The 26,731-nt window shown below is 33.4% G+C and overlaps 1 protein-coding gene across 6 annotated transcripts in view; it reads left to right on the top strand.

Moving 5' to 3' along the window:
• The window catches only part of LOC111709798 (8-oxo-dGDP phosphatase NUDT18), a 43,755-nt gene that overhangs the window by 5,967 nt on the left and 11,057 nt on the right, over positions 1 to 26,731 (top strand). For 2 of the 6 annotated variants that reach the window (XM_023483705.1, XM_023483704.1), the window contains 8 exons: positions 920 to 1,122; positions 3,016 to 3,386; positions 3,559 to 3,753; positions 4,318 to 4,433; positions 4,843 to 5,237; positions 6,287 to 6,341; positions 13,905 to 14,077; positions 18,858 to 18,878. In XM_023483705.1, the coding sequence (XP_023339473.1) occupies positions 920 to 1,122; positions 3,016 to 3,386; positions 3,559 to 3,753; positions 4,318 to 4,433; positions 4,843 to 5,068 (1,111 nt within the window). In that variant the 3' untranslated portion in view covers positions 5,069 to 5,237; positions 6,287 to 6,341; positions 13,905 to 14,077; positions 18,858 to 18,878. Of the gene's footprint in view, positions 1 to 919; positions 1,123 to 3,015; positions 3,387 to 3,558; positions 3,754 to 4,317; positions 4,434 to 4,842; positions 5,238 to 6,286; positions 6,342 to 12,563; positions 12,663 to 13,904; positions 14,078 to 18,857; positions 19,015 to 24,041; positions 24,237 to 26,731 lie in introns of those variants that run through there. The other 4 variants (XM_023483707.1, XM_023483709.1, XM_023483706.1 and 1 more) reach the window with 3 other exon arrangements.

Genomic DNA, 26,731 nt, shown 5'->3' with positions numbered 1-26,731 from the left:
TAAACACCTGGCGTAGAGCTTATCAGTCTGAGTCACCATATCTCGCATAGTTCGAGATGAAGTGAAACCACAATCAAAACCAAAAAAAGTATAAAAACTTATCATTGAAATATTAATGTCACACTTTTAATGGAGTCTTAGCACTCCATTGCAATGAAAACAAACCAGTAAATCTTGCTTCATGAATAAAAGACAAAGATCTTCATCAGTTTATGTCGAACTGATTCTTACTTTTATCTCCTCTTTTCGGAAGATTTAGGATCTAATATCCAGAAAATGATTTCTTCTATAAATGAAGACACGATATTGTTCAGTAGATTATGACAACCCACTACTAAACCTTCTCTCCATCCAAAAAAACTCAGATACATGCTGTATCTAAATGTAGTATCAACTTAAAAAACGAGCAAAATAATTAGAAATTGGTAAACAAACAAACTAAACTAAGGAAACACTCACACCACATGCATTACTTTCAAAAATTAAGAACCAATTTTTACTTCTAAAATGTTTTTGACATTTTAACATTAGAAAAATAAAAAACAGTGTTAGTCAGAACAAGAGCATAAAACTTATTTGCAACCTTTCATCATGTGAACTGTTCCAACTTGAAATAGTCGGATTTCACCAGAATTATTTGTTAATATATTTTCTTGGGTATGTGCCCATGGAACCTCACAAATATGATATAATAATAATCTTATGAGGATAAATATGTAATAATGGAATTCTTAAACTCGATGAAATAATCTTCGTTAAAGAATACATCAAGATTATTTCATCTCGTTTAAGAATTTCCATTATTACATTTTTTTCCTCATAAGATTATCATATTCTAATTATAGTAAATATGTGAATTAATGAAATTAATCTTTCTTCTATTTTGTTCAAATTTTACATTTATTTTTTCATTTTTCAGTTTAAATACTCGGTTCCCAATCCTGGTTCTCCGGATCCTGCAACCCGTCCTACGGATGAGAACTGTTGGGAACCCTCTCTATGATGAGACCTGGTTGGAGACGGAGACAGGGTTCCTGGCCGAGGATAATCGGGGGAACTTCCTTCTTGTTAAACTTGACTCTGATGTCAAGGATGCACCTAGGGAATGGTTGCCTATGTTGGGTAAGATTCAATTTTATATAAAAGAAATTCTCTTTATAAGGAAGGAGATTTTCGTTTTATTGTTCAACTTTTGAAAACTTGTTTTGTTAGCATGTTTTTATACAACGCATTATAATTATTTTGTCATTTTTTATTGTATATTGGAAGAGTTAGGTTATATTAAGCCATACATCGGAAAGAATTGGGTTTATTAAATCAGCAATAAAGTAACTTGGGTTTTATTATGTAATTTTTTATTGGAGGGTGTGGGTTATATTAAGTCACATATATATCGGAAGACCGACGAAGTGGGTTTTCACAAAGTCAACAATATATCGAAAGGATTGAGTTTTATTTCATATCAGTCACCAATATATGGGAAGGAGTTGGTTCGCCAGCAGTATATCGCAAGAAGCAGGTTTTATGAAATCAGCAATATATCAAAAGGATTTGGATTTGATTAGTCACCAATAGACAGATTAAATTCACTAATAAGCTATGTATCCGTCTTCTTTTTAATCTGTGTAAAAAAAGCATCGAACAATTTTATGTAAAAATATGAATTTTATTGCAGAAGATTGCAATTTCACAATGGATAATCTGTCCAAGCATTATGTTAAACAAATCAAAATTACTCAAATTACTCAATGATACCTTTGGATAGCAATTGGAAAATACCACTTTTTGTGAATTGATAAATGTAAGATTTAACATTATTACTATTTACAATTTTGATTATCAATGTTGTATTTTTCGACTTACGCAAATCCGCCATACTACACATCCGACCTGCCAGCACGTGATTTTAAAGCTGCTATATGAACTTGTGGCCGCAGCGCCCGGCCCCCTAGTCTAGCCTAGCCGTGGTGTTCGGCCCCCTAGCCAGCCCTATCCGTAGCGCTCGGCCCAGAAATTATCTTAAACTAACCTAACCCTCGAAAATAAACACCTGGCGTAGGTCGGAAAGTTAGTAGGTCAGAAGTTCAGTAGCGGGGATGTTGCGTATAGACGATGTAACATTACCCTCACCAGTCTTTCATTCCTAAAATATATACTTACGTACAGTGCACACCTCATAATAGCTTTCTCTATGTTTGTATCTATTATACCTGCTTTGTGTTCCTAATAAACGCTAAAGGGAGTGACCCCCAATATATGGTGATTGAACTGAGTATGCAGTATTGTAGACATTTTTTAGGATTCCTTTAAGACATATAGCACGATTCCACGATGTATAATTACTGGGTTTGAGTGAAAATTCGACATTCATTATCATGAATTTGGGTGGGTATGTTTTCAGAATCGTTTTTTTTAAGTATTAAATAACGACGACGAAAAAAAAGTAAAAATTATACAGTAAACTAAGTGTTTAGAAACATTTTTCTCTATAGAAATTTGTCAATAAATCAATGTTAGAATCTATTATTTCGTTTTCATCATTATATAGAATTTTTATTTTCTATGAATTTTTTCGCAGATTTCTACAAATTCTTCAAATGTTAACTTTTCAATAAAAATTCAAAAAAATTCAAGAAAATCTTTGTGTATAATGAGATATTATAGAAACTAATAATTGAATAAAATTGCTTATTTTCGATGATAAGAGTTAATTTTTATGTTCTCAACCTGTTTCTATACAACCAATCAGTTTACTGTAGATTTTTAGTTACATTTTTTGTCGTCGTTATTTAATGATTTAATAAAAACGATTCTGAAAACGTACCCACCCAAAAATCATGATTTTGAACTTCGACTTTACGCTCAAACTCAGTAAAAATACGTCGTAGAAACGTTTTATATGTCTCAAATGAATTCTAAAAAATTTGTCCACAATACTACATGTTTATTGTTTAGTTCAACCACCATACATTGCCGGTCACTCCCTTTAATAATATTGAAAAATGTTATGTTCAGATGGCGACTGGGCAGGTTTAATTGGATCCACTGTAAAAATATCAGGACTGTTTCCTCATACTAGAACTGTCAGGAATAAATGTTCCCGATTGTATCAACTTGTCTCAGGTATCAGGAAACCCAAGCAGAGGTTTTACTACACCCTCAAGGTGTATCCTTGTTCCAGGATGAAGATTCTGGATAAATCTCTCCAGGCTCCAGTTCTCCTCCGTCCAGGTCAGCTGAAGACAGAACCTTGTGATAAAGGGAGAAGATTAAACCTGGAATGTGTTCTAGTGTTTAAAGACAAGATCAACATGAAGATTTACGTTCATAATGTTTTCTGTCCAGATATACAGGCTTATCCTCTCCATTCAATTAAATATACTCAGGTATTAAGGAATTAAATTATAAAAAGAACATATGCTGAGTATTTCCTTTCGGCCACGTTTTCAAATTTTTATATGATTAACTTCTCATATTAATATTTTAAATGTATCTAGATCATAATTTTTGTCAAAAGAGCTGAAAAGAATTTAAAACATATTATTCTTTAACTGTTAGGAAACTTTTCTTCCGCGTTCTGGATCTGGTATGATCCATTTGTACGGAGTCTGGTTTGAGAAGGGAGAACTATTCCTGGATCATTACTCTGGGTATGTGCAGATACAGAGTGAGGAAAGGTTTCCATACAAGGATATTCTCCGTCCTACAGACCAAGCCTATACTGAAGGGGATCTTGTTAGGGTTGTTGGACAGGTTAGGCATCAGAACGTTTTAGAAATTAATCTTTCATACTCGAAATTCATGTTTAAGAGTTAAAGGAAAGTATTTTTAAACTTATTAATCAAAATCTTTAAAAGTTTTGTCTCTGAGAAAAAGTGACGTTTTAAGGAATTTGATACTGTTGTCACCGTGACCTAATCGGATCACTAAATCAGCAATGAAGGATTTCGATATTGTTATTTTAATAATATTTTGATAACTTGACTAAAGTGAAAATAAAATAAAAATATAATTTTCTATATAAGCAAAGGTTTAAATATGGGATTAATATTTTTAAATAAAAAGATATGAGCTCTCTAGAAGCTCTGTCGTTAAAAAAAGCAAAAATACTGAACAAGCCACACAAAAGTTTGCTGACAACCAAAGATGTCACGTATTATTGGCGTTTAATTCTGTGGTTCAGCCTTTTCGGATCAGAAAAAAAAACTATAATTTTTGATAAATTTATTATTGTAAAAAATCTTGAAATATTATTGTTGTTATATTTAAAACTTTAGCGAATGCCGCAATGTGTTTACAAGACCATGTTGAATGTAGGTTTCCGGTGTGAATGAAGGTGAAAGTGTAGAATGGGTCTCCTGCGAGGAGTGCGAAGGAGAAGAGATCCACCCTCAGGAGATGGAGTGCATCAAGTGTCATTCTTCAAATCTTAGGAAAAGTGTATTTTTAATTAGTCTTTAGTTTCCGTCCATCAATTTGGATGTAATTTGATTACCATTTGCAAAGAGCAAGTTCAGAAGGTTTTTTATTATAGGATTATCCAAAAAGGGCAAGGCTAAGACTGTAAAGACCACCCAAAACTCAAAATATGACGATTTGAAATTTTGAATCTTGATTTTTGGTTTCTGCTTACAAGGAACCCTAAATGTAAGAAAACAGACTAAAGAAATTCCGTACAATCGTTTTTGAAGTCTCATCCTTTGTGGGTAACCCTGTACATAAAACATTGGTTTAGTCCTAGTTGCATTTATAGCTTGACATTTCTTATTGTTGGTAATAGTGATAATGAAAAGTATTTGAACTACTTTCTTCTTAGTGAAATAAAAAATATTTGATTCTCAGGAGTAATCTGAACCTGGTGGTTCAGGTTGCAGGAGTTTGGATCACACTGCAAGAGAATACAGCCAGGAGGGTTCTAGGTAGAGATAAAACTAGTCAGGAGCAGGACGGAGAGAAGTTGAACCCGGAGACTGAGGAAGAAGAGATGAGAGCTCAGGATATATTTGGAAGAGAGTTGGATATCGTCTGTCTCTATAGCAATGATACTCTCAAAGAAATATTAAGTTAATGAGGAGTTCGCCTTTACATGACCAAAATGTAAAATAACTTATTTTTAGATCTCATAAAATATATCTGTGATATTTCAGTTTAAAATAGAATTTCTACATTTTCAGAATAATGTACATTTTCTAGTTCTCAGCAGCGAGTATAGATTAGATGGATTGGGTATCTCAGAGGTAAAGTAATTTGTTCTCTTTTATTAAATTTTTCCAAATACAATGACTTAAACCTTGAATGAAAAATAGTGCAGCATGGTTTAAAACAGGACATTTTTCGTTTGGGTTTAGTAATATTAAGATTTTTGGATGGATATAAGGATTCGAGATGACAGATGGTTGACATTAAAGTTTTTGGAAATTCGCAAAATCACAATTTTAAAGACGAGTAATGTTTGTTATAATAGTAAGGTAAAGGGTTTCTAGAAACCTTAAAAATCCGCAAAATATAAATGAAAAATCTACAAAGTAACATTCAAAACTTAAACTATGGATAAGGTAACGTCGTACGAAAAAGGGAAATCACGAATTTTAAAAATGGTTAGTTAGAAAAGATAAAAAAAATCCTAAAAATCTTTAGCAGATGATTGTTTCTAAAGAAATAAACAGTTATATATATGAATTAAGCTTGTAATCAAAAGATGCCCCTTATGGCAACATATCACAGTCAAAGTTTCTTAGTAAACCAGTTTATTTGAACAAAAGATAAGATTTTGTATGACTTTGTCATAGTTTTATATCAATTTTTCAAGACACATCAGATAGAGCTAATATTTTGGCTTCAGCTTATATCCACTTTCATTTTACCTTAACAGTCCTTTTAAGATGACTTTTATTTTGCTTTAAATTGTTCATTGCTATTCCTAATTTTAACCAGAAAAATTTTAATTTAAAGTGCTATATTTTGTCAGTCAAGGAAAGGTTTTTCCTCTCGATTTAATTGATGGTATACTTCGAACAAAAAAATTTAAAATTTTTTACCATGCAATTTTAATATGAAAAATCGATATCATATTCCTATTTTAGATCAGCCGAGATAGTACAACGAAAGTATCTTATTTTTCTTTAATAATGCGTCGGAGTTAATGATGGATAGTTAAAGACAACAGTTTATCTGGCATATCCTGGAATCTCGAGCACATTCAATGTTTCTGAACACCTCAACCCGTACTCATTCTAGTTACATTTATCTGTTTTTTAAAACCTTATGTGCATTTTTATTTGTTCAGATTTAAGAAACAATTGCAGAGGTTTAGAAACAAATCATTCTTTTATTCAATCAAGGTAAGATCCATGTTATCTTGCACAAAGCTCAAAATGAGAGAAAAACTTCTGTTGATCAATGTTTTTTAATTCTTAAAATTAACTTTAAAGCAATATCAACACTGCATGCATACCAGACAAAATAGATTATCAAGTACAAAAGGTGGCAACAGAGAAATGGATCAATTATACACGACGTCACAAGTATCAAATATAACAAAGGAAACGGAATTTTCTCACATTATTTGAAAGGTTTTTCAAGATTAAATAAAAAAGTGTAAAAACAGATAATAAAGAACACATAAAATTGCACTTGCACTTATTTTACTGTAAGATAAGCACTTTATTCTTCAATTATCATTATTATTATTAATAATTTTGTCGGACACAATACACTTGTGATGTAAGAATACAGCTGTACTGAGAGTGTACAAATACTACGTTGCCATCTAATGTACTTAACAATCTATTTGTACCAGACTAAATCTCCACATCTTATAATTTAATAAGAATAAAGTGAAAGACACATTATATTGTACAAATGCATGAACTTATGGATTTTATTTGTAATGTCATACTTTCACTTTTTTACAGTTCGGCTCTTCTTTATTTATACAGCTATACTCTTCCTTATTATTGATAAAATTCTACTCTTCCTTGTTCAAACAGTTCTACTCTTCCTTATTATTGATAAAATTCTACTCTTCCTTGCACAGGAACGGCTCCGGCATCGCTAGTGCCGCTAGTTTGAGAAAATGCGCGCGTGTGAGAACTGTCAGTAAGATATTGTGCACAGCCGAGTAGAATGCGCCACACGGCGCTTATACTACTTGGTTCGGACACTTAAAACATGCCGTGTAAGTGCATTAATTATATTAGTTAATTTAGTGAATTAATGAAATCCCGAAAAAAGTTTTTATTTTTGTATTCTGTGTATAATATGTTAAATATTGAGAACAATAGCAAAAGAAGTTTGTACTTAAAATTTTCTACTTCCCTAGTTTATAAACAGAATGATCTGAATTCGAAGATTTATTTGCACATTAAATAAGTTTATTTAAGTTTGCAAATTATATCTCTTGATTTGCAATTTGCATGCATCAAAAGTCATGATTTGACATTGTCAAATTTTAAATACAGTGACACATACAAACATGCCTCAACTAATAAGTTACAGACGACTTGAACTTTTTGTCACTAAAGACATAACTAACTTGAACTTGAAGTTTGTAAACTTGTCATTTACTGGAGGTCATTTCAAATATTCAACAAAAATTGAAATTGTAAAGTCTTATTTTTTTAAATTTCGGTTATGAATGATTTTAGAAATCTAATTAAAGAATTAATCTATATATAAACTTGGCTTGTCTGTCTGTCTGTTTGTTTGTATCCAATAAACGTCAAAACTGCTGAACCGATCAAGCCCAATTTTGTGTGGGACATCACGTGACCACAGGGAAGGTTTATGAATGACAAAAATTTTAAAAAAACTGTGTTTTAAATGTTTTTAATTTTGTAAAAAAAATTTAATTCTTGAAAATCCGCGAATTATTTTTTTAAATCCGCAAAAAAATTTTCTTCTTTGTTTTTAAATGTAAACAAAAAGAACATGTTCACAATTTAAATAGAAGATGGGCGCGAAGCGCCCTAAAAGCCTAGAAAGAAGGGCGCAAAGCGCCTTGAATTTCTAGTCATATAAATTTAGCTTGTCTGTTTGTTTGTTTGTTTGTATCCAATAAACGTCAAAACGGCCGAACCGATCATGCACAAATTTTGTGTGGGACCTCACGTGGCCACAGAGAAGGTTTATGAATGTTCAAAATTTCAAATATTTGTCTCCATCAAAATTCAATTTTCATTATATTCTTGAAAATTTTGAAAATCCACGAAATTTTTTGTTAAATCCGCGAACTTTTTTGTTTTGTTTTACGATGTACACAAAGAGAACACGTTTACAATTAAAATATAAGATGGGCGCAAAGCGCCCTAAAAGCCTAGTGCATCTAAATTTCTAGCAAACAAAATGATTTCTTCCCTCAAGTACAAATTAAAAGAAAAATTGAAAAAAGGGGAGTCCCATTGCTCTTTAGGTCTTATTAAAGCAAATATATTTATTTAGAGGATTAATTATGCATATTGAAAGATAATTATTTCTTAAACTGAATTAATTGAATACAGGATCTAAACCCTGTTTTAAACCTGTATAAAATAATTTCCGCAAGCATTAAATACCCTTGATCAGAGTGATACTGCATACGCAGAAAAAGAAAATTATATTGAAATTGACAAAGATTATCCTTACCGCGGACCTGTAGTCTATTTAAAATTCGGTGATGGTGATGGACCAAACCTCTGTAGAGTATAAAAGTAGATGTTAGTTCCACATTTATTGAAAATATATCTCTGTTTGGGTGACCCTCGTCAGTTCTAACGATATAATAACCATCAAAATCGATAAAAAAAATATAAAAAAATGTTTGTTAAAAATCACAAGAAAATGGAAAATGGAAAAAAGATAATTTGCAAATATTCACTTTTAAAAAAAATGTTTTAAGACAAATATTATTACTTGAGATTGTTTCGGTCACAAAGGTTAGAAAAAACTGTTTAGATGTATGTGTATAAAGTGATGGTGGGGGTCTATTATTTGTAGAGAAAAAAATGAAACAAGGCTTATGTTTGGTACTGCTAAATAATGCCTTTATTTCCCATATTTCTGCCTTAAATTATGAGGTTTTGCAGATCTTAACCCTATTTTTTATAGAATATGTCTAAAGTTTAATCTTATCGTGTTTCTTATGAGCTTTTATTATATGAAAATATCCATAGATATTTAATAAAATCTACATGTATAGCGCAGAACGTCAGTGAAACATGTGAGTGAGTTAAACAATTAATTAATTAATGAATTAATGATGTTTAATTGATTGATTATAAACCTGAGTATATGTATGTTTAATTAGTTGTAAATAGTGGAGTGTAATGATTAACCTTGATCTAGTCTAGAAGCATGATAAGTCCTAGTTCTGTAATGGTTAAATGATTTCATAGTTTACCATTAGCTATTCATTGTACTTCAGTGAGAACCAGATTTGGAAGACGACCTTTAGATCAAGATAAGACTTAAAATAGCCGGCCGGAACATGAGATTCTGAAATGTTGCAGCACGTAAACAGACCCATTTAACTTAATAACTGATTTGAGTCACTGGTAAATTTATTTGATTTGTAATTTGTAATTTAATCAAATGCGCTTAGGTATTGCAATACTGACGTCTTCCTATTCCACACTTTTCTGATTCTCACTGTGTAGGAGAATACCCTTCTATACAGGAAGAACCAATAATTTGATTCTCTAAGTCTTGTAAAGAAAAGCTTCCTCTTAATTCAATCAATTTGTGAAGAAAATTCGTATTTTCTCATAGTTTGGAACTTTTGTGTGGAGTGTTCTTAATGTTTAACGCCTGTTCTCGATATTCATTGTAGGCACTTATAAATTTAAGGATCCATGATTGATACCTCTATAAAAATTATCCCAGCTGGGAATGACCACCACGGGATATTGAAGAGGAATTAAATTGATTCCAAGACTAACTCCACATAAGTTCTGACTTCTGAACACATTTGGGAAATATACATATATAAAAATATATATTTCTTATTATTGTTCAATTTCCAAACTAGGTTTTTATAAACATGCAAAAAAAATATGAATGCAGTTTCAATCGTGTAGAGAAATGGTCAATCACAAGATTAAAGCCCTGAAACAGTGAGAAATAAATGTGTTTCTCTTAATTTTCTTTTTTTCTTATTAAATGATTTGATTTATATTAAGTTGAAGCCGGAAATATGACGGTAACATATTTTTCTCACGTTTATTGGCCGAAGGACAGAAGATATAATTAAAATAGTACTAAATAGTGCAGTATAGGAGGGGTGTATCTAAACCTGGAGGGGTTTAGAATGGTACTATTCTGGAGCAATAGAGGGGTGTATCTAAGACTGCAGTATTGGAGGGGTGTAGAATGGTTAGGCCGGGGGAGGGGGGGGGGTAAAGTGCGGTCGGTTTTTAGTTTTTGTAAATGAAGACTTGGCAGTAAGACTGCTCTAGTTTCTCTTGATAACCGTTCTAACCCCAATTTATTTAGCATTCTCTGAGGCAATTTTTTCATGTTATTGAAAGCTATATTTTTATTCTGAAGAGAGACACTAGAACCTCTTTTTTCCTTGCTAATCCTATTTTTTATCAAGCTGCAATTTATGTGTGTTTTTATTTATGTCACACTTCTATGCGTAGTACTATGTAATCTGAAAAGGGAGGGCTTGAAAGGGTTGGGACAAAAGGAGGGAGTCATGGGACTTGAAGAAAGAAGGAGGACGAGGTAGGGATAAAGATGGAATGATGGGACTTGAAGAGGGAAGTCGAGGGAGGGATGAGGCTTAAAGAGGGAGGACAAGGTAGGGACGGGGACTGGAGGTTAGAGGGCTGGGGAGTGGGGATTAAAAAGGAATGGTTGTAAGGGGAGAATAGGTCTAGAAGATGGATGCCCCGTGGGGAGTGGGGAGGGGTGTTGGAGTGATATGGTACTAAAAGATGAAGGACCGGTGTACGGGAGGGAGGAGTTCAAGGTTTAGGGTCCAGTTCACAGGACGTATTTAATTGATAATCAATTATAGAGGATTAGTGTGGTTGGAGGGAATTTAAGAATCTGAAGAATATTGTACAAACAAATATGAAAATGTTAATTGTTCTTCTCGAATAAATGAAATGTCACATCTGGACAAGTATTTCTAAGGTTTATTGTAGGTGGGTACTACTATTTGGGGATATGCGGTCATTTATACTGAAATTCATACCTTCACAAAACCTCTATAATTTACAATTTGTTGTTGCAACAACAAAAAAATTTAAGATGAAACCTCTCATGTTGTTAATTATAATGTAATTAAAAGAAAAAAGTAATATTAAAGGGAAAATTATGTTGTGAAAGAGAACTAATGGTATGGTATGGTACGTGAACAAATTATTTTAACTATGTTTGAGGAAATGGTATTTATTGTGTAGATAAAAAATGTTTCGCAAAAACAGAGAATGTAGATGTTTGGATGACAAAAAGTTGAAGGAATCCGTAAACACTAATATTGAAATTGTGAATGCTAAAACGAATGCTGAGAACGATTGGAAAATATTTATGTATATTTTATGCAAAGGTATTTAAATACACTACGTACTCAACATTCAACCAGCTAATATGGTGACAAACTATTCAACTGATGAAGGTTTCAGGGTTTCAACTAAGTGTACGGTTATACTGTACAGTGACATTGTGTATTGGACAGTAAACAGTTGGTGATGTAGACTGTACACTGTACTGTGTGTGTAGTGTAGTGTACATAGTTGTATACAATACAGTGACTATTGTTTACGTTACAGTATACATTGTGTACTGTACAGTAACTATCGTTTTCTTTACAGTATACAGTGTGTACTGTACATTAGTGTACAGTCTGTACTCTGCAATGTTAACTGTGCACTAGGGATACTGTAAAAATAAAACATTGATCTGTTGAAAGAATGGTTTATTCAAGGGGAGGAGTCTGAAATAACATTGCTCTTCTTATATTTCTTAAACTTTCTAATTATTTCTTCAAATACTCTCCTAATCCCTTAATCCTGAATTATATTCTCTAATTAAGATTATGTTGAATGTCTGTGCTGAAGCATAAAGGATGACTATTAAGATTAATCTTCTCTATTTTAAATACTTGTTCTTAAGCACAAGCCTCTCATCAAGTGTCAGAGTGTCAGAAGAAATATGTATCTGTGTGTGTGGTAACTTAATAACTGATTTGAGTCACTGGTAAATTTATTTGATTTGTAATTTGTAATTTAATCAAATGCTCTTAGGTATTGCAATAACTCTTCCTTATTATTGATAAAATTTTACTCTTCCTTGTTAAAGCAGTTCTACTCTTCCTTATTTCTACAATTCTACGATTTCCTAATTATACTCATTGTACATTGTACATTGAAATAATATATTTTTTTTTTCAAGTCATAATTTATGAAAAAATGATGTGATACATATTAATACCTTCAGAGCAACTGTAATCCAAAGTGCGATATATTTGCTTAAACATATTTTCAACTCTAAACTCCGCTGGTATATCCGATTAGAGCAAAATGTCCTGATATGCACAGGAACGGCTCCGGCATCGCTAGTGCCGCTAGTTTGAGAAAATGCGCGCGTGTGAGAACTGTCAGTAAGATATTGTGCACAGCCGAGTAGAATGCGCCACACGGCGCTTATACTACTTGGTTCGGACACTTAAAACATGCCGTGTAAGTGCATTAATTATATTAGTTAATTTAGTGAATTAATGAAATCCCGAAAAAAGTTTTTATTTTTGTATTCTGTGTATAATATGTTAAATATTGAGAACAATAGCAAAAGAAGTTTGTACTTAAAATTTTCTACTTCCCTAGTTTATAAACAGAATGATCTGAATTCGAAGATTTATTTGCACATAAAATAAGTTTATTTAAGTTTGCAAATTATATCCCTTGATTTGCAATTTGCATGCATCAAAAGTCATGATTTGACATTGTCAAATTTTAAATACAGTGACACATACAAACATGCCTCAACTAATAAGTTACAGACGACTTGAACTTTTTGTCACTAAAGACATAACTAACTTGAACTTGAAGTTTGTAAACTTGTCATTTACTGGAGGTCATTTCAAATATTCAACAAAAATTGAAATTGTAAAGTCTTATTTTTTTAAATTTCGGTTATGAATGATTTTAGAAATCTAATTAAAGAATTAATCTATATATAAACTTGGCTTGTCTGTCTGTCTGTTTGTTTGTATCCAATAAACGTCAAAACTGCTGAACCGATCAAGCCCAATTTTGTGTGGGACATCACGTGACCACAGGGAAGGTTTATGAATGACAAAAATTTTAAAAAAACTGTGTTTTAAATGTTTTTAATTTTGTAAAAAAAATTTAATTCTTGAAAATCCGCGAATTATTTTTTTAAATCCGCAAAAAAATTTTCTTCTATGTCAATAACCCTTACCACTAATTTTTCGAAATAGACTTGATCGAAACATGACAAGGTCTCGTAGAAAAATATGACTACTTATTAAGTTCCCACTTATAATATTTTACTTAATAAAACTTTCCAGACAAGAATAAGAAATAAGGAAAAAATGCCTAGTTTACTATCTAACTCTAACAGTTCTAATCTATGCTTACTGCTTATGTCCCTAGAGGTATACTCACAAACCGATTCTTCTTCTTTTTGTAACATTTCAATTATTTATTTTATTTCTTGTTAGTTTTCTTTCTCTAAGAAGAGTTGAGTATGTTGAACCAGGATTCCTCTGATCTTTTATATAAGATCTACTATAGTTACCAGTACACTTGGGTACCCGGAGTAAGGACGATGAACCTATATCTTAGAAAATATGATGTCTTTAAACTAGAGAATGCAATTAGTAAGGCTTTGATATCCCCCCCCCCCTGCTCTACCCTCCACCCTACTTACCACACATTAAAATGATATTATTTTCCCAGGGCACCCGGTGTCTTGTGAGAGGTAGAGAGTGGTCACCTGTAGCTGGAGGCAGTGTACCCTGTATACAGGAGTAGTTCCAGTTCTTCACTCTACTCCACACACAACAAACCATTCTTAAGTTTAAATATTCAGATCTTCAGCGGGCGAGGGGAGAAAACCTAAACATTATCAGGTAGGGGGCTTATTTCTATCCGTAGTTACTCCAGGCTCTGGTTAGATCAGGGTTGACTTTAAACACTGTTAGAAAACCAGCATTTATCAGGTTTCCCTTGTAAATATTCTGGTTTATGGTTCAGTTTCAGGTTTCAACCACGATACAAGATGTTATCGATAAAGTATCTAAAGAAATGATGAATTCTTCTAAGTTGTAAATGCAAACAATTTCCGATTATTTAAAATTGGTTTATTAGTTTTAAATTACTAAATGTGGGAAAGTGAGAAAAAAATATCTGTAAAAAATCGACATCTGTGAAAAAGTTAGTTTCTATTCTATTAAAAAAATGAATTACAATATTTGAGCGCTACAGATACATTGAACAGTTTTCGTTGCTGTGATATTTAAACTTTAAATTGATATCTTTGACCTGTAAATCCACATTGTTTTTGAGACCACTGTACTGTTTTTGGAGTTTTGTTTCCTTGTTTCTGTCTGGTTCAATGCAATTGGAGTTGATAATGATAAATTAGTTTAATCAAATTTTGGCTTCAATTTATGTTGGCACTAGTTCTACTAATATATTTTTATATCTTTATTTATTTGTACATGTATACCTGTTCATTATACCATCTTATATTTTGAGAAGGTTTAACAAATCTGAAATTGAAATAGCCTCGAAGTTTATGGGTTTACATGCAAGTAAAGGATCAGGTTGATATGCATGCATCCAGTCTAATCCCATATATTTAGTTAAATAATGAATATCAAGTTTATCTATATTGTGTGTGTGGGTTAGGGAGGAGATACAAGGTTCAATGTTTCTCTCAGGGTGGTGTAGATATATACAAGCAGTGGGTCCAGGTCATAAACCTTTCAAACTATTTATTCATTTTCTCTCCTTCATCCAATCTCAGTCAGACAGGGTTGATTCAAGATTAGGACGGATACCTGGTTTTCTGAAGGTTCAGTTTACATACTTTATATCATTGTTTTAATTATATTTTCTTGGAATATAAATCAGTAATTGTTTATCTAATTCCGAGAATCGGAATTAATTCTGGTTTTAAAAACAGGGTTCGGTCCCTGTCTTTAAATTCCTTTAGTATCCACACACAGTTTTCTCTGTAAATTATGTCTCTAAAAACCTTCTTATTAGCGCTGCCTTCATGCTGTATATCCAGAAAACAACCTGATCCTTCCGTGTTTTAAAATTAGCTATTTCGCATTCTTTATTGCCTGGCCAGTAGCCATACCCTTTTTCCTGGAATCTTTATACCCCTTTTTAAAAACTTCTCTGAAGTTTCGAGGGATTGTTAGAAACCAAAATTGAAAATAATCAGTTTTCAAAATGATAAACATTAATATCTACTGCAGACTTGTGAATCAGGCATTATCATCGTTGCATGGAGGGTCACTTGAAAGTGCGCTTTTTCCTTCATGTTCTCAACTTTTTATCTGATAAGAGTCGGAACTAATTTTATTTGTTAGATTTATCGTGGTAAAATCTAGTGGGAGTTTTATAATAGTTGATACACTTGTTCAATCCTTGGGAGTGTCTTATATCCAGGATAGTAAATATACTCCGAAGTTTTGGTCGACATCTATTTTATACTCTACCAATGGCAATAATTTAGTCAATATAATCCAATGTAAATTGGATTATCCTGTCTGTAATCTAGATTTAGGTGTAGTTTTGATAGTAATATATTGGTATAGTGTGGCTTATTGATTTCAGTTTAATGGAGCATATTTGAGATCTAGGTTTACTAGGAATATCTTAGGTTCAGTAGGAGTATCTAGGTTTAGATAAACGTATCCAAACCTTCAGGTCTTCTAGTTCAGGTTTAGGTTGAGTAGGATATCCAGGTCTAGGTTTATTTACTTGTTTACTTGATTGGTGATCCTTAGGACTCCAGGTAGGTGTATGACAAGGATAGCAGGAGTAACCAGACCTTCAGGTTTAGTTAAAGTATCCACGTTCAGGTTCATTAGGGTATTCAGGTCTAGGTTTGAAACACAGACATAGCCAGTGTAATGATTAACTTTATTATATCGATTACAATTACAGACATAAATCTTTGAGATCAATCATTTGCTCCCTCTGTTTAGGGTGTGTACAAATGTCTTTCTCTAAGTCCCCGTACCTTATTTCATAAACCCCTTTAATGTTCTTTATATATGTCTCTCAGAGTATGAATGAATGGGATTTATCAGCTTTTCAGTTTATTGATCTAAATACATCTGTTTAAGGTTATTTCTTGTCAAATCGGCTCTCTATGGTATCTAAGAAACTGTGGTTCGTCTGTTCCAGTTCAGTGTCAGTCTGAGCAGCTTCCTCAATCTCAATATATTGTTAAGCTGCTTCAGTGCAGTATCGATCTAGGCATTTTCTTCAACTAGATATCTCGTTTAGCTGCTCCAGTTCAGTATCTATCTAGGCAGCTTCCTCAACTCGATATCTCGTTTAGCTGCTCCAGTTCAGTATCTACTTAGGCAGCTTCCTCAACTCGATATCTCGTTTAGCTGCTCTAGTTCATTATCTCTTTCACTGCAATATTAGCTGCTACTCTAGCTGTTTCCAGAGTCTCTGCTACTTTAGCTGCTCCTACAATATGGGATGATTCCACTACATTCCTAGTTGCTTCCTTTAGTACCGGAGCTGCTCCTCGAGTCTTAGCTATGTTAGCTGTTCATTACCGGAGCTGCTCCTAGAGTCTCTTGGCTCAAGGTTATCTTGTTCCTCAGTTGCTTCTACAACAGGTCTTTGAAGAGCTGTCTGTAAAGAGCAGCGTCTCTTGTCCCAAAGTTTTCTAGGTTTCTTCTTCAACAGATATGTGGAGAGCTGTCTGTGAAGAGGAGCATATCCTGTATCAAGATCATCTTGTTCTTCTATAATGGATATGTGGAGAGCTGTCTGTAAAGAGCAGCGTCTCCAGTATCAGGTTAAGCTTCTGCTCCTGGATTCCTAAGTCTGACTGGATCTTTTAGCTGCGCCAGATATGTGAAGAGCTGTCTGTAAAGATCAGCGTCTCTAATTTAAGGATGAGGCAGCATCTGATATCTTGGGTATCCTAGTTCTCCTCTGTATCCAGGATATCCCAATGGGTAGTTCAGACGGGCTGGACAAGAGCAATTGGTCCAGTTCTAGAAGCTACAGGAGATGAATCTATTGATGAGGTCTACAAACGAGCATTGTGAACCCTTGTGTTTGTCTCTCTTAAACCAGCTGGAGAGTAAAGAGCGTTCTCTGATATCCTCAGTGATGTGGAGGACTCCGAGGGTGTATACTCCTGCTTAATGAGGTGGAAGGAGGCCAGTGTTCTACTTAGTTTCCTGATAGGCAAGATAAAGATATATCTATCTGTTAGCTGTCTGTTAACTGTCTGTTATGCAAGTCCACCAGCATTATTATACAAACGGGAGATTAAACTCTACGTCTGTATTCTAGAAAGATCTGGGGTGCAATGTCAAATCTCCAGCTTCCCTATACTGCCCTAACCCGGAGAAAGGTGTGAAGAGTTCTGTAGGAGCAATCATGCCTTTAAATATTACACCAGGTTTATGTTTTTTAGGATATTCCTTTCTAGATTTAGGAGTATTAAGAGTGTGTCTAGTTGTAATTTTAAATAGCTCTAGGTTTGATATGAGTAGCGAATATACAGCTGTAGTTGCCTACTGTCTAGTGTTTTAATTTGTATATAAATTATATTTAATAAACCTCTCTCCTATCCGTTCCATCTTTACATCTCTGCACGCTCCTATTGAACTGCATTCTGTCCGTCGTTTTTGCAAAAACATCTTGGTTCCCCTGCACACACCCTGAAACCTGTCTGAATATTCATTTATATTTTGCTCTTCAACGATGTCACCTACTCAAGCCAAAAATTTCTCGATCTTATATTATACAGTAGTCTTATTTATAAAAACATAAAAGGGACTGTAAGCGTTTTTTCAAGTGACCCGCCATGTAAATATGGCAATGTCCAATTTACAACAATTAGATATTATTGTTTAAAATTTTGGAAACTGAAAAAATTGTGGTTCCTCTAAAAAGGTGACTCACGTATTTTTACGTTAGAAATATATATAATTTTCAGGCATCTTTCACATTATTGATCAGACAAAGGTATTTAACAGTACTGTTGTGATTCTTGCTTTTCTATCTTTGCATGGAGGTTCACTTGAAATTACGCTTACTGTCACTTTAAAGCAACTTATTATACAGATTTATACTCCTGTTGCCAATAGGAATACAAATAAGTATGCTAAGTTAGCAGCAAAATGTATAGAAGAGATTGAAATAAAAAAATTTGCAATACGTTTCATTATTTATTGATTTATTATGGAAATCATTGGTTTGTTATTTTTCTAACCTATCCAACCACGTAAAACTACATCTAAATGTCTGTATTGACATATTTTCAGTCTTTTTATCGCTTATTTATAATCTGTCAAAAATAGCTAAAAAATACTTTAAATACTTAGAAGATCTTGTCAAACAAAAAAGTACAAAAGCAGATAACAAAAACTTATTTTAGAGGGTGAAAATGGGTTCCAAAGTTAAGGCTTACTGGCTTAATAACCTGTGTCCGAATTTGAAGAAGTTAAGCCGCGTCTCAAATCCGCCTAAACCCGGTTTTAAATTGAGCGCCGGCTTAAATCGTGAAACATTGAATACAATTTCAAGTAGAACCAACCATATTTGAGTCGCAAATCAAATTTAAGCCGCGGCTCAAATACTTAAAATTCTGCCTCTTGGCCTCTAGTTTATTGTGTAATGTTTTTCTAATTTCAGACGAGTGAGCTGCAAGAACAAGGACGAATTAAAGCTCCGGAGCAGAGAAGTTGATGAAAACTTAAACTCTGTTGTAGAGGGGGAGAGTTCCCCCAACACAAATACTTCTCTTTGCTCCACCCCCTCGCCCGCCCCCCACGCTATGGACGGTATTCAGGTATTTACAACATACAATGTAGATAGGTTATATTCATTAGGAGCATTTAGTAGCAAAACCCAGCAGCTCCTCAATCTCCCTCCTACCCATTGGCATATTTTCTCATCTCTTTAGAATTTAACTTTTTTTTAGCTCAATCCTCAATCCTCTGAATTTCATTATAAACATCTTCCACACTCTATTTCTTCTCAATTTAATTCGCCCTTTCCTCTTGCAAGCCTTGAATTAATCAAATCAACACAATTTTTGATTTTAATCTTTTCCTTGTATTGTTTTCAACATTCGTCAGTTAGTAATATATCCAGACTTTTCAATCATTCACTTCTAATCTTAGATCTCAATCTTACTGTCCACACTACTGTCTCCAACCTTCATCTATCCATCTACCCACTCCATACCCAGCTCCTTGTCCAGAACTCTTTTATCCATGGAAATTACACATTCCCTTCATATAAATTTCACATTGAATTTTTAATTGTATTTTAAACCTTACTTAGCTCCCAACCTTACTCCCTTAGCTCCAACACTACTTATTCAGCTACCAACATTACTTAGATTTCAGCCTTACTCTCATTGCTCCAACATTACTCACTTAGCTCCAACATTACTTATTCAGCTACCAACATTACTTAGATTTCAGCCTTACTCACATTGCTCCAACATTACTCACTTAGCTCCTAACCTTACTCACTTAGCTCAAACATTATTCATTCAGTTCCCATTCTTACTCACTTAGCATTACTCACTCAGCTTCCAGCATTATTCACTTAGCTCCAACATTACTAACTCAGCTCCCAACCTTACTCACTCAGCTCTCAAACCTTACTTACTTAGCTCCCAGCCTTACATAATCAGATCACAACCTTACATGCTCATTTCCTAACTTTACATCTCACAACCATACATACTCACATCATAACCTTACATACTCAGCTCACAATATTACTCACTTAGCTCCAAACCTTATTCACTCAGCTTCAAACCTTACTCCCTTAGCTCCAACATTGCTTATTCTGCTCCTAACCTTACTCACTTAGCTCTCAAACCTTAATTATTAGCTCTCAACCTTACTCACTTAGATCTCATACCTTACTTACTCAGCTCCCAACCTTACTCATTTAGCTCCCAACCTTACATACTCAGCTCCCAACCTTAAATATGTACTGCTTGACCACGCCCTATTGGCTTGTATAAAGTTCAGAATACTAAGTTATAAAACGAGGGAGGAAATATTTTAATTTGACAACCGTCCTTGATATCCTTATCCTTATATTATTAAACAATTTTACCTTTTTTTACAATAATTTGACCTTCTCAGTGGACAATTACTTGAAATTCTTACTATCTAAGTTATTATAATAAAAATTCTTCATTTCAAATACAATTATGGCGTTCTTTTACTGAATAAATCCCTGAATCTACTTCAATATATGTGCATTGTGCACCCGTTAAATGAGAATGAAATGGTGGGTGGGGGAGGGGGGTAATCAATGAACATGACAACTTAGATTTCAAGTTGTCATTATTTTGTACTAAAAGATTATAAAAACTAATATGTTTTACAGGGATATATATTTTTCTTCAAAATTCATTTCTCTCCCGCATCTTATGAGGGGAGGGGGTAGGAAAACTTTTTTTGTGATTTTTGAAACAATGTTACAGTAGTCTCATTTTTCATGTCAATTTCCCCCTTGTGGGGTTGTCGGTTTCTTGAAATTAATTATTTCTTAGTTTAAAATTTATTGTCAGTATTCACATTACTAAACTGTAACTTTAAGGATCAGTTTCATTTGTCGTAATATTGCTATAATGGCTAGATTTTTCATATTTTTTTACGTTTTTTTTTTATCGATTCTTTTATCTGTATTAGCTTCAGCGCTCGGCCCCATTGTAGCCTGTGGCTCCTTAGAAGTCATAACCTAACCTTTTTAATATATTTGTAATAATGGTATTTATCTGTTTTTGCAAATGTAACCATTTTGACAAGTGTTACTTATGGCAAATGAAACTGAGCCAACTTGAAAATAAATGTTACACATAAATATGAAAATGGAGGAAATAATAATACGCTTAAACAAGTTGAATACGAAGAAATCAACCAGCCTGAGATATTTGTGGTCTGTCCATACAAAAGATGATTATTGTTCAATCGATTAACAACTTTTTTCCAAATCCGTGTGAAAATATGACAAAAAATCGATTATTTCAGATTCATCAATTTGAAGGGCTTTAGCTTGGTTTGAATGTGTTTGATGTAGTGAATGTGAATATTTGAAAACTTTTCTAAATGGTATCCGCATTCTCAGAATACTCGGTCAAAACAACAAGGTTCCATTTAAGCGTCAAAATCGTTGCGACTGGTTGAAATCGGAAATTGTTGGAACTGGGTTGAATTTAATATAATGGATTGGATGGGGTGGGGTGGGATGGGATATGGGATGGGTTAAGATGGGATGGGATAATTGATGGGATGGGATAAGATGGGATGGGATAAGACGGGATGGGATAAGACGGGATGGGATAAGACGGGACGGGATAAGACGGGATGGGATAAGACGGGATGGGATAAGACGGGATGAGATAAGATGGGATAAGATGGGATGGGATGGGATAAAATGGGATGGGATAAAATGGGATGGTATAAAATGGGATGGGATAAAATGGGATGGGATTAGATGGGATGGGATAATATGGGATGGGATAAGATGGGATGGGATAAGAACGGGATGGGATAAGACGGGTTGGGATAAGACGGGATGGGATAAGATGGGATGGGATAAGATGGGATAAGATGGGATAAGATGGGATGGGATGGGATAAAATGGGATGGGATAAAATGGGATGGGATAAAATGGGATGGGATAAAATGGGATGGGATAAAATGGGATGGGATAAGATGGGATGGGATAAAATGGGATGGGATAAGATGGGATGGGATAAGATGGGATGGGATAAAATGGGATGGGATAAGTTGGGATGGGATAAGATGGGACAAGATGGGACAAGAATGGATAAGATTGGGATGGGATAAGATGGGATAAGATGGGATGGGGTAGGGTAGTGGTTGACTTGGTAAATACAACTTATTTGATTTTTTTTTTCATTATGTCAATAGCTTAACACGTTTACATTTAAGAAAATAATGCTGTCTAGGCTTACTTTTTTGTTGGATAAAAGACTGATCTTACAAACCCCTTGGAATGTAAATACTTTTCGCTATTTCCCATACCAATTATGAAAATTTTAATACCAAAGAAAACAAGAATTTTTCTTTTAAGATAGAAATACTTTTATGGCAAGTTATGCAATCAATTTTACACTCAAACATTTTATTTGACGATGAAAATTATAGTAAATTATTCATTGGTATTGGTATTGAGAAGTCAGCAAATTTATTCACTTATTTTAAAGTTTATAGAATATGTTTAAACTTGAAGGTATCCAGCTTAGAGATTTTATCTTGATTTAAATCCCATAAATATACAGTACGGGTAGTAAAGATAAAAGTGTATGTGCTACAGATGGGATCGAGGGATGGATAGGATATTAATGGTTAACCTTGTATTCCTTCTTCCTTGTACTCCTCGGACCTTTAACCTCAAAATCATATTGTTACAAGTAGAAGACGGTTTACAACGTGAATCGTGAATGTTTGCATACAGGACATTAAACAAAACTGGACAGGACAGAAAATGACAGGACTGGACTGCATAGGGCAGATCAGGGTTGGATAGGACATAACAGGACTGGATTAGACAGAAAAGGTTTTCATACGACATAACGGGACTGGATAGGAAGGAATAGGTTTGGATAGGACATAACAGGACTGGATTGGACAGAATAGGTTTGGATAGGATAGAATAAAACTGTAATGGATAGGATAGGATAGGATAGGATAGGATAGGATAGGATAGGATAGGATAGGATAGGATAGGATAGGATAGGATAGGATAGGATATATGGCAGAACATGACTGTATATATGACAGGAATGAAAAAAACAGGACTGGACCGTATTGGATATAAGCGGTCAGGACAAAACTAAATATGACATTTTCATTTTCAAAAATGAATAAATTGGGTGTCATATTAGTTCTAATACCTGTCCTTCCTGCCGGACAGAGTATGTATGTGGAGTGAGTATTTGAATAAAAATATGATGTCTTGTTAAGCCTAGGGGTTACTAATAATCACGAAGTAAGGTTGTAAACAAGTTCAGCATATCTTATCCATACACAACATATACAACATATACAACATATACAACATACACAACATATACAACATATACAACATACACAACATATACAACATATACAACATACACAACATACACAACATATACAACATACACAACATATACAACATATACAACATACACAACATATACAACATATACAACATATACAGACTTCAAACATTCAGAAACATGACCCTGTCTCCTTGTACTCACATATTTACCTTATTAGGCTATGCTTTCATGTAAATATTTACAAATTTATCCAGTAAATATGAACAAGGAATTTTACAGAAAAAATATCATAAACATGAACAATGACATGAACATTAAACAGGAGCCTAGAAATAGACATGAAAATCTATGTTGGACATAACAAAGAACATGTACAGGGACAAGAACTTAGAGAAGGAGATGATTTTGTACATTAGACATGAACGAATAATGAACAATGAACATGTACATGAACTAATTATGAACATTGTCCTAAAATGAATTTGAAGATCTACCCTAAAATGAATATGAATATCTACCCTAAAACGAATAAGAAGATCTACACTAAAATGAATATGAAGATTTCCCCTAAAATGAATATGAATATCTACCATAAAATGAATATAAATATATACACTAAAATGAATATGAAGATCTACCCTAATATGAATATTTACCCTAAAATGAATATGAATATCTACCCTAAAATGAATATGAATATCTACCCTAAAATGAATATGAAGATATACCCTAAAATGAATATGAAGAACCTACCCTATAATGAAACCATATTACAGGAGCAACTGCGACTGCTGATGGATGGAAGACCTTACGAGGAGCAGCACGATTTCTGTGATTTCAGCCTAGCTGATCAATATGAAGCTGTAGCAGCTAAAGGAGTTGCTCCGGCAGCTCCTGTAGATTTTGAACCTCGAGTTCAGAAGAGTATAGTATATATTGTTGCAGCTGTCATCTTTAACGAAAACGGAGAGGTAAGTTTTTCATGTTATTTTATTGAGTCAGTCATTTTAAAAGCATAAAAAAGGCACACCACATTTAAAAAATACCAGTATTTTAATTACATTATGATTGTTTCATGAAAAATATTTCTAAAATTAGATTGTCAAAGGAATGCCGCTGAGTACTTCCAAGGTCAAAGAAGACTTCAAAGTTTTTTAATCAATTAATAAGTTATTTAGGTTTATTAAGAATAAAACTGTATGCCCCACCAGCCCCACCCCTTCCCGATCCATCCTCGAAATTTTCATGCTGCTAATGTCAATTGCAGCGGTGCCTTACAGAACCAGGAATGTAGTTAACTAATTATCTTTAAGTCAAATCTCAGGAAATAAAACGATCCTTAAAATTATCATTTTTAACGAGATCTTAAGAGAATATCGTTATGTTCAAGCCACTACCTAAAGGGGCATTACTGATTCACGATGGTACCCTCAATACCTGTATTTGATCAATGATGTAAAAAATAACTTCTTTTTTCTATCTTTAAAAGTGTTAACTAAATTAATTAATTGAAGAAATCCGCACAGTCCCTTTTATAAAGAAACCACAATTGAAAACAATCAAATTTACAGGTTAAAACAATGATATCTCATGCAAGAAAAAGTCTTTACCGATTTTAATCGGATGCGCCAATCTATGAACTTTTAATTAAGTCTAATTAAGGCTCTTTAAGTCTGGACTGTACAATGCACAAGGATAATTGAGACAGCGTTTTTTATGTATTGTGTAACATACGACACACAGGCACTAGGCATGCCAATTTAAAGAAAACCATGTATGATATAAAATATGCATTCCTAGATAATAAATAAGTACGTTGAATACCATTCAAAACATTAATTACGTATATCCAACCAAAGCACTATATGATGTTTCACACACTGTACATTTAGGCAGACTCATTTTTCTTGAATCATTTCCAAGAACCAATCATGTATTCTTCTAGGAATTCTAAGACATGGTTACAATGTAACAATATCATTTTCAAATTTTTCATTTACACTTTTACTAATAATTCTTTGCCACTTTTATTATCATTTAAACCCATTTCCGACGGACATTTTTTATTTTTGTGAAAATTACCTTCTATAAACATTTCTTATAATTCCTAGAAGATCTCTATGTATGTTGGTTCTTAAAAATGATTCCAGAAAAATGGTTCACCCTTACTTACCTAAATTTATCTCTGAAGTAAATGTAAATTCTTAAAATCACAAGTATTCTGACTCGATATATTTGACAAGTTGTTGAACCTGATATCCCGGAGATTAGAATTGTTTTATAATTTGCAGAGTGTCATCTTGAATAATGGATTATATGATTAGAGAGGTGGATTCATGTAGATCAAAGTTGAAGGTTGACTTGCTTCTAATATTACATCTTGTCTACTCATCTTCCTCAGTCATATTCTTATTCTACCATATGGTGTTCAAATAGATCATACCGTAGAGTACAGTGGTCGACGATTATATCAATACAATTTAGACGACTTTTTATTAAAAATGGTTTGATCCCTGACAAGTATATGTCCAATTACAAGTTTACAAGTGAACAAAGAGAAGATGTTAATTGACAACTTTATTTTTGTTTAATTGTCTCTGCTGGTTGAAAGATTGGTAGAAATAAAAATAAAATTTTTTCTTCATTGTAATGTATTGATAAATACACGAGCTGTAGCAGTTTATTTCTCTTCTCCATATTTAAAATGTGCACTTGGCTTTTTTACCTGGTGTTCAAAGTTTTGGTAATCAATTTAGTCTTATAATGAGAAAAGGAAGCGCAAAAACTTGTAAACATCGTGCATCTCTTATTCACAACCTACATTTTCTTACAAATTAAACACCTTGCTCGGGAACCTGCCGCGCCAGCATCCTCCTTTATAAGATATTTGCAGATTTGCTTCGTAAATAAGATAATTACTTAAAACAAAAAGTGCGCCGATCTTAGAATGGGTTTAATGTTGACGTTAAGGATAATAAACGAGGGTTGGTAATCCTTTACAAGAACTCTCCGAACCTTGAGTTAATGGATACAAAACTCTGATTAGGTTGGACCTAAAACCTTTGCATGATGATTCTCCTACCAAGTGTAAATTGAGTTGAACCGCGCGAAGAAGAGCTCTGAAGCACATACAAAACTTGTTAAAAAACCAATTTTGCGCGTGTTTATTAATAATTACAGCACTTGTTTTTATGCAGTTGCGTCAAATTAAATCTAATAACCATGAACTAAGGATTTGTTTCCGGTCATGATACAGGACTAGGTTTCTCTTCATTCCTCTTCACTGCTCATCTCAGTTCAATCTATTGTGTGGTTTAGTCTCCTCTACTCTAATCCTATCCTTAATCTTGATCCTATGCCATTCTGAATCCTTTCCTGTTCTCTTTCTTGTATAATAAAAACCTTTCCATTATTTATCTCAATTCTTTCTTTATGCATATATCTAGACTCTTCCAATACAATGTCT

Source organism: Eurytemora carolleeae, unplaced genomic scaffold (genome assembly GCF_000591075.1).
Source record: "Eurytemora carolleeae unplaced genomic scaffold, Eaff_2.0 scaffold174, whole genome shotgun sequence".
Lineage (NCBI taxonomy): Eukaryota > Metazoa > Arthropoda > Copepoda > Calanoida > Temoridae > Eurytemora > Eurytemora carolleeae.
Note: the sequence above shows the minus strand (reverse complement) of the source record. Positions and strands in the feature narration are given on the sequence as shown.